The 15,636-nt window shown below is 39.9% G+C and overlaps 1 protein-coding gene across 9 annotated transcripts in view; it reads right to left on the bottom strand.

Moving 5' to 3' along the window:
* The window catches only part of MYBPC1 (myosin binding protein C1), a 97,484-nt gene that overhangs the window by 71,525 nt on the left and 10,323 nt on the right, over positions 1-15,636 (bottom strand). For all 9 annotated transcript variants that reach the window (XM_040491088.1, XM_040491091.1, XM_040491086.1 and 6 more), the window contains exons 2-3: positions 8,642-8,710; positions 6,245-6,286 (exon numbers count right to left, since the gene is read on the bottom strand). In XM_040491088.1, the coding sequence (XP_040347022.1) occupies positions 6,245-6,286; positions 8,642-8,710 (111 nt within the window). The remainder of the gene's footprint in view (positions 1-6,244; positions 6,287-8,641; positions 8,711-15,636) is intronic.

A 15,636-nucleotide genomic window follows, 5' to 3' on the forward strand; every position in this document is an offset into this window, starting at 1 on the left:
AAACATCAATTACTTCCCAACTGGCACTTCATTGTACATAAATGTTCACCTTTACTGAAGTTCTAGAAAATATAATTGACAAGGGGCAAATTTTATGATTCCCTCCTTTCAAAAGTAGCTTTGGTCCTGGCATCCCATAGATTGGAGAATGTAGTTAAGATGCTGGATCCTCATCTTAAATTCTAAAAAAGGTGCCTGCTTGAATTTGGTTGAATTGGATGAGAATGAAAGATCTAATTTTCTTATTTACTATGGAAAAACAGGTTCTACTGCTAGAAGGGAAACAAAATGTCCAACTGTTCTGGGTTGTGCCTAGTTCCACAACACATATATTAAAGCCAAGGCATCGTACAAAGAACATTTTCAAACAAAACAGAACAAAAAATACAATACATAAGTCATATTTTCTTTTTTTCTATTTAAAAGTCACTATAGTGACGATGAAAAACATCTGTTTTGGGGTCTTCAGAATACGGCATATCTGAAGACCACAGACCAGAACACCAGACACTCTCCCCTAGCTTACGGAAGGGAGATTTACCAGCACAGAATTTTACTTGTCCTTAGGTCATGGGAAAATAGCACTTTTTGTAAAACCATAAAAACGGTTCTTTAAATAACTGAAGTTCCCAGAGAAGAGGGCCTGGAAAGTAGAGGAAAAACTCTGTCTCATATTACAAGCTTGGGATTTTAGGGGGACACATGTAAAATCTGGAATGCAGGGAGAGAACTCTAGAGATTATAGAATATATAGATTCTTATGATTCTACACATTCTCTTTGGCATAAAATAATTTCTACCTATGGTTGATATAAATTGCCTTTTTAAATTAATTTTTAAGTCATATAAAACTTGGGACAATTGATGAGATTTTTAAAAAGACCAAAAAGCACATGAAATTAAAGTATATGTGACTCTCAACAAACCTCACTTAACCACTTAACCTTGTTTGATTGCGACCAAGTTCTGAATTCCTCAAGCATAGTAATCAGTTGTGGAAAACATTGGCTCATGTTACCAAATTAACCACAGCAGCAACAACAATCATGTATGTAAGGAAATAATATCAACAGCTGACATGAATTCATCATGTTTGGAGGCATTTGATTAATTGATCACATTTTCTTTTTTTTAATTAAAAAATTTTTTTTATTACATTTCTTTAGTTTTGAGAGGCAGAGAAAGAGCGTGAGTGGGAGAGGGGCAGAGTGAGAGGGAGACACAGAATCCAAAGTAGGCTCCAGGCTCTGAGCTGTCAGCACAGAGCCCAATGCGGGGCTCGAACCCACAAACTGTGAGATCATGACCTGAACTGAAGCCGGACGCTCAACTTACTGAGCCATCCTGGAACTCCTTTTTAAAATTTTTTTAACCTTTATTTATTTTTGAGAGAGAAAGAGAAACAGAGCACAAGCGGGGGAGGGGCAGAGAGAGAGGAAGACACAGAATAAGAAGCAGGCTCCGGGCTCTGAGCTGTCAGCATGGAGCCCACCATGGTGCACGAAGCCACAAGCCTTGAGATCATGACCTGAGCTGAAGTCAGATGCTTAACTGTCTGAACCACCCAGGCACCTACGATCATATTTTCTTAATGAAAAGGCACATGCCTTCATACCTTGATAGTTCTTATTTTTTCAATGTTTATTTATTTATTTTTGAGAGAGAGAGAAAGCATGAGCAGGGGAGGAGCAGAGAGAGAGGGAGAGAGAAAGAATCCCAAGCCGGCTCCACACTCAGGGCAGAGCCTGAATTGGGCCTCAAGATCAGGATCTGAGCAGAATCAAGAGTTGGACCCTAGACCAACTGAGCCACCCAGGCATCCCTTGCACCTTGATACTTCTAAAGTCAAGATTCAACCTACAGTAAATATATACATTTATTGAGTCTTTTTCTTTTCCAAATCTATTAAATCAATGTTGTATCTTATAATGGCTGTGTCATAAAATTGAAATGTGTGGTGATAGTAGTACTTTTTCTTCTCATTTTTTTTAAAGTTTATTTATTTTTTGAGAGAGAGAGAGAGTGGGGGAGGGACAGAGAGGGAGGGAGAGAGAGAATCCCAAGCAGACTCTGTGCTATCAGCCCCAAAACAGGGCTCAAACTCATGAACCAGGAGATCATGACCTGAGCTGAAGTCAAGAGTCCAATGCTTAACCAATTGAGCCACCCAGGCACCCCAGTGATATTAGTTTTTAACAAAGATCATTACAAAGAAGTAATGTAATTAGAAAGCATAAAGTACATTGGATGGTTGGTTGTCTGATACCTAAAGGTAAAATGACACAAAAAAATGTTAGCATGTGAATTAAAAACACCAGAACAATGCTATTGCAGAAAAGGGATCTAAATGAAGACAAAAAATTGGAATCACTCTTTGAATTTAAAAAAAGGATCACATCATTTAGGAGAAAACTTGCTAGAGCTTGCGCTGGTTCACTTCCTCATTTGCCAGCCACACTCATGCCAAATGAAAGGCTCTTCATCTCAAGTTATGTGAGATCTTTAATATGCACAAGGTTCATTCATGATAGTTTATGGGATAATATTGAAGTTAATGCCTGGAAAAAAGAAATTAAGTCTTTATTCACTTGCAGTGATTACCAAAAGCGAATATTTTTCTGAAAGAAAAATAAAAAGAGGGAGTAAATATCCCATTTGGGCTTACCAAAATATATCAAGACGCAAAAATTAAAAAAAAAATTGTTTTTAAATGCCCGAACTTAGGTATTGAAGTGAATAATGATTTTCAAAGTAGTCTCTGATTCTAATGCTCTGGCACATCTGGAATCACTCCCAAGACCAGCTTTGAACTTCCCGTGGGATCAGGTGTTAAGTTGGAGATGAGACCCAATCTCATTACCCTGTGTTCACGTGTACAAGGTTGACTGGCCAAAAAAAAGTATGATCCCACTTGGTCACCAACATTATTCTCTACACGTGGCCCTCCATGACAATTGTCTGTTTCCAAAACTGAAAGCCACTGTCCTCTGCTGATGGGTGCTCTCCCCTCCAAAGCTCCCTAAAGTTGGCTCCAGGAGAACAGGACCCAGCAGCCAGACCCATGCCTGGCACAGAGCCGACACTTAGTGAAAACTTGCTGAATAAATGGACATTGGAATAAAAGACAGATCTTTTGGCCCCACTGAGCATGTCGAAAAGAACCTGTACCTAGCACCCCATTGATTTGCCATCTGTGTTATTCTGAAAGAATTCTAAGCCATAGCAGCATTGTTTTTAAAAAGACATTGCTTCCCAGTATGATCACTCTAAAAGGGATTTGTGCATCTAATTTCTGGTATTGCTGCTTGGTTACACACATTTATATATTGTCATCTTTATTGTTTCAATTCCAGGACAAAGTTATCAGTATTAGGGAACAGGGTAGCTGGATGGACAACTCCAGAGGCAAGCAAGCAAATAAACAAACAAATATTAAAACCCCTTCCTGGGAAATCAGCTATTTCCCAGACAGAGACTCTTAGTAAATGTGAAAGAGTTGGCAAATCTAACCTCAAACACTACTTGTAAGATTGATAGAGGAATGAAGCAACATTCTGCGGCTATCAAAAAATTTTCAGAACGTTTCCAGATTGTTCCAGAAAGATCCAGGCAACCTGAGAAAAATATTAAGTCTACACAGCTGTGCAAAATTTTCTTAGTAGTGACAGTCTTGGAGCTACTAACTGAATATACTTCAACTAATTAGATAGAAGACTAAGTGCTGAGAATGCACTAATATCCAGGAGTGGCCATTCTCAATGGTTTTAAGTGAGTTGGCCTCACAGTAAAAATCATCCATCTCTTCTGGGGATGCATAGCACCAGTGTCTCATCCCGAATCTCACTGACTCAAGAGTGTGGGGATGTTCATACTCCTGCCCAGCAAACACGGTAAGTGGAAATAAAAATCTATCCAGGGTACCACTGTCTATATGACCAAATAGCTAAGCCTGCCTGGAAATTCAATTGTTCTTTCATTCTACAAGTATTTATTAGGAGATTGCCGTGTGCAGCTCTCTGCCAAACACTGGAAGAAATGAACTAAGGGGACCAAAGAAGTGTTAGGACATGGTGCCTGACTGTCAAAAAATTTGAAACCTGTTAGGGGAAGGACTGAACCACTAATACGTGATTAAGTTGAGAAAAGAGTGATTTGATGCCAGAGGCCATAGGTCCAAGAGGAATCAGGAGGAGGAAGGGCAGATGAAAGACAGCTAAGACAGTCCAGGAAAGCTGCACAGAGGAGTGAAACCTGAATTGACGGGTTAAAAAACAATGAGATGAACTGAGGGCTGAGGGAGGGTGAAGGGCAGATAGGGACATTCTAGTCAAGGCTGAAGAAAAGGTCTGCTACACCCGTCAATTCTGTTTATGCTTATGCAAACCTTCTTTCTCAACTAGGGAAATACATAAAGCGGTGATTACTGTGTCTACCTTTTACATAGCATTTTCTTTGAAATTTCCCTCTCCTTGATGAAAGTAAGTAATAGTTCAAGAGGACTGTGTATTAGAAAATAACTTCCATCCATCTACCTTCTTTATTTAGGGATGTCACTTTCTATCCTAAACTGATTTGCTTCCTAGTCATGGAGAGCAAATAGAACCATGGCCGTTTATGTGGCTGGGAGCATGACTGCATGTGGCCATGGGCTTGCTTAATTCTGCAAATGTTAGAAAAAGTGCTGCTAATTTCAAAATTCCCTAGTCATCTGGTCTAGCTCTTTCATCATACTGGGTTCTGTGTTTAGAGAAGAGTTTTTGTTGATTAGTTGACTGGCTGATTGGTTGATTTTAACTCATAGGAAGGCATTTTCTCATTTAAGCATACAAATATAATGATGACTTTTCACATTAAGGGTCAGGCACAGGCTTTGTTTAAACATCGACAGCTTGCCCTCTGGTATTATATCATCTACTTTGTTGGTTCAGCCTTACAGCTTGGTCCACCCACCTTTCTAAATTTGGAAACAGAGGGGTATGCCACTGGCCTTGTAGAGAATAATGTTTCAATAGCTTCAGCCAGGATGTCTAAACATCCTTGAACCCTTCTCATGGAAGGAGTTCTAGAAGTTTGCACTGTCTGCATTCCATAAGCAAATAACCTTCAGACTGTAGCCCATGTGGCCAGGATTACTATTCATGTTACTATCCATGGGTGCCACTGAAGGTCAAGGACAAAAGCACCAACATTATGTGTTCATTTATGATATTGTCAATTCAAGTTAACTGAAGAAAAGAGGTCCAATGTACTGAAAGAAAAAAGCATTTTACTAATGTATAGGAGACAATAATACCATAGGAATTAGGTAATGAAATATGACAGTAAGAACAAAGAAATACTTAGCATGCTTTTGAGTAGTGTCCAAAAAAAAAAAAAAAAAGAAATATTGCAATCAAGAAATAATTCGTTATTCCAAAATTTAAACTGTGTTATTCGATCCACAAATAAAAGAGGAACTTTTAAAAATGATGATACAAACATATAGGCAGAATTCTCTAATCTATATCTGTGAAAACTTTCTTTTGTAGAAGGGTAATGCTCCTTAGCTTAGGACAGTTGGTCCTTCCTCCACGGAGAGACAAAGGAATGAATATTTCATGGATCCACAGTAGTAAGTAGTACATGATAAAGATTATTCACTTTCTAAGACTGGACTATCTTCATATAAAGTAAAAATAGAATAATATTACAATCATAAATGAGTTTCCAATTCAATAAGGATCAACATAATGTTTGCTTAAGGTTGTACTGTCAATATATTTAAACCATCATATAAATCTATGCAAATATACAATGTTACAAAATGAGATGCTAGCCTTAAAAAATTGCTAGTGAAACTTGGAACAGTTCATCAGTAACACGAAAATATTCCATTTAAAAAAAATGTGTAATCCAGATAACTTTCCAAACTGGCACAATCCCAAGAATACCAGATAACTCTTTTCCTTCACATGCACATGGTAACTTGGAAACTACCGATTGATTTGCTGGCATCTCAACAAATGCTTGTGATATTTTTATCACTGTTGTTTTTCTTTTAGAAAGGTGTATCATGAAAACTGATCAAAGCACCCTTCATTATGCTGACTGGTCATGCAGGTAAGATGCAGAAGAACTCTAAACCACACCGATGAAAGGTAATGTGGAGAAGTTCTATAGGACCGCTATGGCAGTCATTACTGACCTCTTTCTACTGACCTCCTTTTGTTGAATTCAGCCTCACTTCCCCTCCCCCTTAACTCACCTTTTGTTGGTGTAGTTCCGGCCTCTTTCTGTTTATTTGGTTCTGTATGGAAAGTACAAGCACATTTTTAAACGTGTCTCAAAGAAAGCATTTAATTGTGTGATGAGCAATGGGGTGGAGGGTGGGAAAGAAGAAATTAATGACAACAGTACAGGTCATAAATGACACCACATATTTACTTATTACACTATACATGAGTTATGGATTTGGGAATTTATAATGTAGAATCCCATGAAGCTTAATAAAAGCAATGAATAACTCTGATCACTTTTGAAAAAAGTATACATAGGGACATGCAATACAGATTTTGTTAAAATATACTTAGCTATGCTGAGACTATGTTAAATGTGCTTATGTAGAAGTGAGTATAAAATGTGGGTCACTTCATTTTAGACCCCAAAAGGGACTGACTTTTTAAGGAAGTTTGACCCACGTAGTGATTCTAATTGTTTGGACTTCGAGATGATATAATAGTAATAAGCCGGGGTATACAATCTATAATTATACAATAGTTTCAAAGCAAATATTTTGGTGCATATACTAATTTTCTAGGTTGAATGGAGAGGCAATAATCAATGCAACATGAGAGCAGTAACATCCAATTTCATCAGCTGAGGCAGACCATCTAGCTTGCTTCTCTCCATCCAGAATTATATTAGTTTAGATATTTGCAAATATGTCTGACTTGTGATATATGTGAGAAAAGAATTATTTTAAGCATGGATTCTTTTTTTTTTTTTCTGGATGGGTGAAGTAGAGGTCTGAATCTTAGTTAACTAATAACTACTTTAACAGTTTGGGAGGAGACTTGCGTTAGCAACAGGAAGTCAGTATTGTGTGATGAATATGAAATATGCCTATGCCATAATAAGGGGAACTTTAGAGCAGCCCAGTGACTTCAACAGATCTGAAGAACAGAAGGGAGACGTTATGTCTTCAATGGCCTGTAGGTTTTCAGTGTACTCAATATTGGCAAAAATAAATTTTTATTTGCAAGGAGAAAACACACCAAAGAAGAAGATCCTAAGAAGAATGTCACACATCTATACTGGCTAAAAGAAAACTAAATTGAGATCGTCCCTATTTGAACTCACGTGGCACTGAGCTTCGTTCATTCATTTTGACACATGACAATATTCTTCTACACTGGTTAAGGGTTTTGAGTGTGTGAATCTTGTATTCTTAGCCGGGCAAAGGGGCTCCTGTGGACAGTCAAATTTCTCAAAGTGGCTTCCTGAAAATGATCTCCAGATGGAAGAGTTTCATAATCACCTTTCAAATTTCCATGCAAAAAAATCACCAGCAACTGAGGCCTTTTCAGTTTCTGCTTTCACCTAGACTGGGTTGGTCTACAGTGACTTCTCACCCCTTGACTTCACACCACATTGTCAATTCAAGAAACCTGCATTAAATCACTTTCTGCCTTGTGAGATTCTCACAGTATTTCCTCGTGTTTCAATTTAGTGGTTGTATTATATTTGGTGGTTCTCCAGGCTGTATTTTATTTTCTATGTGGTTGTAAGCAAACTGAATTCAAGATAATGTTTTCTTCTTAGAGTTCCAATATTGTTCTTTTCCTTAGGTCTATGTGAACGTAAAAGCAGGCTCCACCTGTTGTGTGAAATAGTAATGCCCACTGTTGCTGGGCATCACATCTACCTGCCAAGGGGTTCACTGGAACTCTTTTTTTTTTTATGTTTATTTATTCTTGAGAGAGAGAGTGTGTGAGCAGGGGAGGGGCAGAGAGAGGGAGGAAGACATGGAATCTGAAGCAGGCTCCAGGCTCTGAGCTGTCAGCACAGAGCCCAACACTGAGCTTGAACTCCTGAACCACCAGATCATGACCTGAGCTGAAGCTGGATGTTTAACCAACTGAGCCACCCAGATGCCCCTTGCTGGAACTCTTTATTCCTGTTTTTTTGTTGTTGTTGTTGTTGTCACCAGGGGGACAACAGAGTACTATGAAGTGGAGGCGTTGAGCCTCAGAGGCCACCGAACTGTCCTGGAAACTGTTTCTTGAGGAGTTGATGGTGACGTAGTTCACAAGAAAGATGTGGGCTTTGTTTGGCTTTAGCTATATGTGAAAAAGCTCTGCAAATCCTTCATCCCCTCAGAGGCCCAGGCTCCACAACGCTAAAACGTGCGCATGACAACAACTTTGGCATAACTAGAAGGGTCTCCGTAAGTGTATGATGTGCCATCCAAATCAGATTAATGTGAGAGGACTATACAAACACAATATATTATCATTATTATTATAAACCTGTTACAACTGTGGTCATCCAATTTCTCTGGAGGAGTTAGATTAAAACTCACAGTTTCAATGGAGGCCAGATCATGCTGGGATGGAGGTTCTGTATTTGCAGCCCAGACGTGTGAAGTAGTGTTTTTACTCACCTGGGGGTGGGGCTGGGGCTGGAGCTGGGGCTGGGGCTGGAGCTGGGGCTGGGGCAGGCACTTCATTTTCTAGAAATGAAAAGAATAATGGAAGTATTAGTCTCACTTCTCCGGGAGAAAAGCTACTTTCCACAGCCCCAGGCTGTGCTCAACTCCAGGCAGTTAATCACCTGCACTGACAAGAGGGACAGAGCAGGAAAAGCATCAACCTGTGACCAAGACACACTGCCTTTTGGTATATGGTGTGAGGTAAGGATCTAAATGGAATTCTATAGATTTCCAGGAGGACTAAATGGAATTCTATAGATTTCCAGGAGGTGAGTTTGAGCCCCACCTTAAGTAAGTAGAGATTACTTAAAATTAAAGTCTTTTTTTTAAAAAAGCAACAACAAAACAAAATTAAAAAAAAAACCCAGTTTGGTCTAACAGTCATCACTATGTGCAGTCTAGACAGGCTGGAATGAGTATATCAAGAATGAACTACACCTCAAAAAAATCAGAAAGGAGCAACACAGGCTGTTAGGATGCATTGATATATTTTTTCATCACTAATTTTTTTGTGTTGGGTATAAACTTAAATTAAAAAAAATAACTATTTTCATTCAAATGACCATAAGTAAATATATTATCATTTACTAAAGAGAGAGAAAAATATAAAACCAAAAGAGATAAGCATATACGCTTATAGCAAAAGCTAACATGGCAGGATACAATGTAGTTTGAAGATATAACAAGTGTCCTTTAGATGGCATCAAGGGACATGCTTTAGTTTCTTCACCACATCATGGAAAGGATCTGTGGTGCCAGTGTTAGCCAGAAGACAAAACCCTTGGTAAAAGCCTTTTATTTTCAGAGATCTGAGTGCAGATGGAAATCTAATGTTGACCTCTTGGCTTTGCGTGAGTTGTTGCAGCACACGGATATCAGAATACTCAGAGCAAGAGCCCAACTTCTTTGGCACACTATCTTTTGGACAGGGTCATTGTCACCCAATGCCCAAGAACATCTTCCTGGCTCTCCCTGCAGACAAATTTCTCTGTCCTCTGGTCTCTTTTTCCCATAGCTGCAGGGATTACTTAATGACACAACTGTGTTTCATCCTGTTATTCTCTCTAGAGGGTCTCGGTTATCTCTTTCGTGAGGTCTACACTCTTCAAGTTCATATTCAAAGCCATTGCCAGTGGACACTTCCTCCCTCCCTCTTTTTAAGCGCACCCCGGTGACCCCTCTGTTCTAGAGCTGGTTTCTCGTTTCAACTTCTGACCTGTCTGCCACCAAGAAGACGATGATGGTCTTCTCCCTGACAGATCTTTGATTATTCTCTGCATGTGATTTTATCAGATAGACCTTGGTTCAAATCCTGACTCTCCGCCTTATTAGTTGTGTAATCTGGGACAATTCCTTAATCTCTGTCAATTTTGGTGTCCTCATCTGTGAAATAACAATAATAAGGTGGTAATCTATGCAAACTGCAAGCAAAGTTCCTGCCTATAGGTAGAGCTCTATAATTTACAACTATAACTACCATCATTATTTTGTCAATCTTTTTCTATCTTGACATTTCTCTTAAGATTCCCAGAGCTAATTATTCCCTTCTTCTCCCCTCCCTTATTCTCTTTGCATTCTGGACCACATGATAATACACACTTTATTCACTAATTATTTTTTAACTATTTTCCACTTATCTCAGTATATATGTGTTTCTTTTCCCTCCCAACTGAACAAGAACAGAGACTTTTTTCATTCCTTTCCCACCTCCCTGGGACCTCATTTTATTGTTGGAAATACATTAAATGCATAGTGAATTGACAAAAAAGAATTCGAAGGGCTTCATTGGTTATCACATTGACCATGCTAAACAAAGGCCAATTTTTGTAAGGGAAGCTGTGATTACTCAAAATCCTGATTTGGAAGTAAGGCCAAGGGTGAATTCTAAACAAATAAATAAAGGAGAATTATCTTGGACACTGAAACCGTAAATGTATTCTGAATGTGAATTGTCCATTTCCATTGTGTCTGTGGCCCCAGTGCTCTATGTAAAAGCCCCAAGATCGAAACAAAATGAGAATTTAAAAGGCTTAGTTCAACTTCCAACAAATCCACAGAATTTCAGTCATTAACAACCGACTATATCATACTAGAGAACTATAGAAATACTATAGGATATTAATACTGATATTTTTAGGATGTTTTCAGGAAATGGAAGTAGGAAAATGCATGCCTGTCTGGCATGGAGGTAGAGCCAGAACTTTTCCTTCTTAAAATCATAGAAACCCTGGGGCGCCTGGGTGGCGCAGTCGGTTAAGCATCCGACTTCAACCAGGTCACGATCGCACGGTCCGTGAGTTCGAGCCCTGCGTCGGGCTCTGGGCTGATGGCTCAGAGCCTGGAGCCTGTTTCCGATTCTGTGTCTCCCTCTCTCTCTGCCCCTCGCCCGTTCATGCTCTGTCTCTCTCTGTCCCAAAAATAAATAAACGTTGAAAATCATAGAAACCCTGTTACTATATAGCCATTGGAGGAATAAATAAATAACAACCACTTACAGGCACCAACTGCATGAAGGACATAGTGTATATTAATTCTTTTAATCTTTACAACTCTATCAAATCAGTACTTTTTTAAAAAAATATTTTTAAGTTTATTTATTTATTTATATATAGAGAGAAAGAGCATGAGCAGGGGAAGGGCAGAGAGAGAGGGAGAAAGAGAATCCCGAGGAGGCTCTGCACTGCCAGTACAGAGCCTGACATGGGGTTCAAACTCACGAACCATGAGATCATGAATGAAATCAAGAGTTGGATGCTTAACCAACTAAGTCACCCAGGTGACCCTGAAATCAGTACTTTAATTATCCCCATTTTGCAGATGGCAACTGAGGCAAGGTCCTACAGCCCATGAAGGATGGAGGCAAGCTCTGCCCCACCAGGTGCAGTCAGGTCTGCCTGACTCAGAACCTGGGCTCCCCAAGATGGGGCTGCACTTCCCTTCTCAGCTGCTCAGACTTGTGGAGGCAGAAGTGGATTGATGGACTTTTCAGAAATATTACTGCATTTTTCCTACTGAATTGACTGGACTTATTGTTATGGCCACATAACCTCATATGGATGCTGTCCTTTCTGTAGGAGTGGAATATGCCTCAATTTCCTTATCTATGCAATAGAAATAATAGCATAACCTATCTTAAGAGTTATTGACAGAAACAGATGAATTCCTACAGGGGTAAATACCATATATGCAATCTCTCTTTTTGTGGCTATCATCATTATTGTAATAATTTTACTCTGACACAACTGTGAGAATGACACTCATGCCTTTCCACACATGCCACTTGCTAGGGATTTGCCTTATTTCTAGGTCTGTGGCTGCATCATGTCAGAACATGTTTGGAATTGGGGTGGGGGCTGAGGAAGCATCTGGGAACTGAGCAGAGGTTGTAGGGACCATGCTCTTCTACTGTGCAGTGGTAATAATAATTGATTTTGATGAAAATTACATACATTGTAGAGTTTGTTTAATGTAGATACATTGACCAATCAGTCAATCAATCTTGGTAGGACAGAAAGGATGAAAAGATGAACCCTCCATAGTTTTCCAAGCCTTTGAAACAAAGAATTCCCGCTGTCCTAAACCTAGAGAAATGGAGAACCGGGTGTAGTGAAGGTCAAGCAGCGAAGGAATTGGACTGGAAATGCATAGTTGCAGGTGAGTCTCAGGACCTGAGGTATCTCCTTTGCCTTAAAAGAGCTGCTAATGCATCTCTCTTACTCCAAGTCATATTTTGTCACTGACAGGTTCTGTGGTGCCCAGCTTTGCCCACCCCTCTAAAAGCCATTTGCATGTTCCCAGATTCATTAACTGCCTTTATAACAATCACTCATTCACAACAATTTCCACGGTACTCACTGAATGGGGACCATAGGAAGAAGGGCCCACCCAACCAGAACTCATTAAGCATAAATCCAACATAAATCTCACAAGAGTAGGCATTTATAAGAGAGGCAAAGATGAGGTGCCAGTGTTTAAGAAGCTCACAGGTAAAGGAACTACCCTTTTCTATCAAGTTAGTGACCAAACCAAGTGGCTTTGCTCTCTCTCAGAACATTCGAGACTCAACACCTCTACAGTCTGTCTGGTGCTTCTGAAATTGCTGTGTGGATATGAATCACCTGGGGATTTGGTCAAGTGCAGATTCTGATTCTGGGGGTCAGCGGCAGGCTTCAAGTGTCTGCATTTCTAACAGGCTCCCAGCTGATACTGATGCTGTCGGTCCACAACCCACACTTTGAGTAAGAAGTCTCAGACTGTGTCCTAAATATCACCTAATTCTGTCCCATTTCAAATGTGATTATGAATGTAAGGGGTTACCATACATGGGCACTTTTCCTCTCTCTTTGATCACAAGCTTCTTGAGGACAAGGCCTGTCTCCTCCTCCTTTTCAAATTCTGCACAGCAGGTGCTCTATAAATATAGTTGATTGGCAGCCTGTTCAGTACGGCACAAAAGCCCCTTCTCCTCGCTGCCAAGATATCAAGAACCGTCCGCTGGCACTCCAAGGGCAGCTTTCTTCATCTGCACTACCCACAGGGAACACTATGTCTCCCATTGGCGACCCTCCTACTGGCTGAATGCTGTGAGGCATTCACCCAACCCCGTCATTTCTTAACAAGGGCAGGAGAGCAATTAGGCTAGACTTTTGGCCCTCAGTGCCGGTACAACCTTGGCCTTTCTAAGGAATTCCCGCTCTCAAAATCTGGGTTGCATTTCTTAGCACATAACCCTCAATCAGCCATGCTAACTCCACGGTCAACTAGCTTAGCCCTGTCCTAACTGTCAGGAGGCACTTGGCCTTGGGAGACTCTCCAAATCTTTAGCTTTGGAGCAAGGGTTATTTATTGAAGTGAGGCCCTTCTCTACTTCTGCTAATTCAAAAACCAAAAGGCAAATTTTTCAGAACTTTTCTGCCAGGTGAATAAAGTAGGATTTTTGTCCATCTCTTTCATCCTCCCCCGTTGTCTTGATTAGGAAACATACAGACAGGATGTAACTTTTTTTTAAATAAAAGGAAGAAACTTGGAAACCCAGAAAGTAATAAGTCCAAGGAAATATAATATATATATTTATAAATATATATATTTATAAATATATACATATATATTTATAAATATATATATATTTAATGTTTATTCACCTTTGAAGGAGTAAGAGACAGAGCAGGAGCAGGGGAGGGGCAGAGGGAGACATAGGATGCAAAGCAGGCTCCAGGTTCTGAGCTGTCAGCACAGAACTCTACGTGGGGCTCAAACCCATGAGCTGTGAGATTGTGACTTGAACCGAAGTCAGACACTTAATCGACTGAGCCAACCAGGCACCCCAAAATGTTTTTGTGGACAACATAAAAATTAATTAGATTCTGAACCAGCAACTAAAGTTACCTCGTGCTTCCTTAGGCAAGGACGGCTGTTCTTTGATCCTTTCTAGTTCACAGATATAGACTTACCCTCCCTCTGCAACACTGAAGCGTTTTCAAAGGGCTTGATCTATTTATGGTGGATTTTTCCTATGACCACCTACTGTAAGAAGCACAGGTATGCCACCAATGGCATGTCTGCACAGCGAGTGCCAGGGCACTCTAACTGACGGGCACTGGTGGCAGCTGCTAAACACACAGCCCGTATGTGGCCTCTGGGGTCTGCTGAAAGACCAGGAACCCAGAAGCTCCATAAATGGTCTGCTTTCTCCGATGCAATCCATTCCTGTTTTCTACAATCAAGGGTTCCATGGTCAGTAAATTAAGGGGGGAAAAAAACCAACTCAGGTCTTAGGAGGCATTAACTGACCTGCCTCTCTCTATGTATGTGTCTCTACACCAAAATGATATAAACATCCCAGCTCTCTCCTTCCCATGGGCTCACTGACTCAGATAATACATTGTGTGGCTTCTTTAAAAATGTTTTATGGGCTCTCAGGTGCAGTTTAATTTAGCCTTTTGATAGCATGGAGAACACAATTACATCCTGTGAATATGTTGCAGAGGCATAGAAAAGACAGGAAGAACATGTAATAACACTTGTTATGTTATCATCGAGTGGTAGAATTACAGGTCTTTTTTTGTGGCTTTCCTTTTGTCACTTTTTTGGATAAAATAATTGTGCTAAAACCATCCTTTGGTAATTTTCTGTGCGGGAGAAAATTGTTATGTTGTTCCTCATTATGTATTCTCAAAGTCACATTCTTGGTTTGAAATAAAATATGTGAATGCGGGGCGCCTGGGTGGCGCAGTCGGTTAAGCGTCCAACTTCAGCCAGGTCACGATCTCGCGGTCCGTGAGTTCGAGCCCGCGTCGGGCTCTGGGCTGGTGGCTCTGAGCCTGGAGCCTGTTTCCGATTCTGTGTCTCCCTCTCTCTCTGCCCCTCCCCCGTTCATGCTCTGTCTCTCTCTGTCCCAAAATAAATAAAAACGTTGAAAAAAAATTTAAAAAAAAAATATGTGAATGCTTTATATGTTGTAAGCATCGTGGTGAATGAGGCTTTATCTGGCCGACTTCTGTTTTGTCATGTTTGGTAGTATAGCAAATTATCTTTCTTCCCAGGTTAAATATATAAACATTGTCAGGTATATCCCCTGGTGATAGTGGGATCTGACACTGTGTGCATGTTGCAGCCTATGCCCAGCACAATGGAAACTGCTTTAGTATAAAATATTATTTGTATGGAGGTGTTCATAATACTTAGAGAAGTTTTAATTATATGAATTATAACTGTCACCATAACTATCAGCAAACACAATGACGATGCCTTTGGTACTGGCCATATTCCTTAAGCATCAGAATCTAGGTTTGAGAAATAAATTAATGTTTAATCTAACGTTTTTACAGTTAGATGCTTAATTTGTTCCCTATTATATTCATTATAGGCTGTGGGTGTGGATATCTTATACCTTGGTATTTAGGGATTTGGGATTAGACATTTTTTAGAGGCAATTCTTTATTGGTTTA

The sequence above is a fragment of the Herpailurus yagouaroundi genome, unplaced genomic scaffold, assembly GCF_014898765.1.
Source record: "Herpailurus yagouaroundi ecotype Mexico unplaced genomic scaffold, PumYag 182, whole genome shotgun sequence".
NCBI classification, from domain to species: Eukaryota; Metazoa; Chordata; class Mammalia; order Carnivora; family Felidae; genus Herpailurus; species Herpailurus yagouaroundi.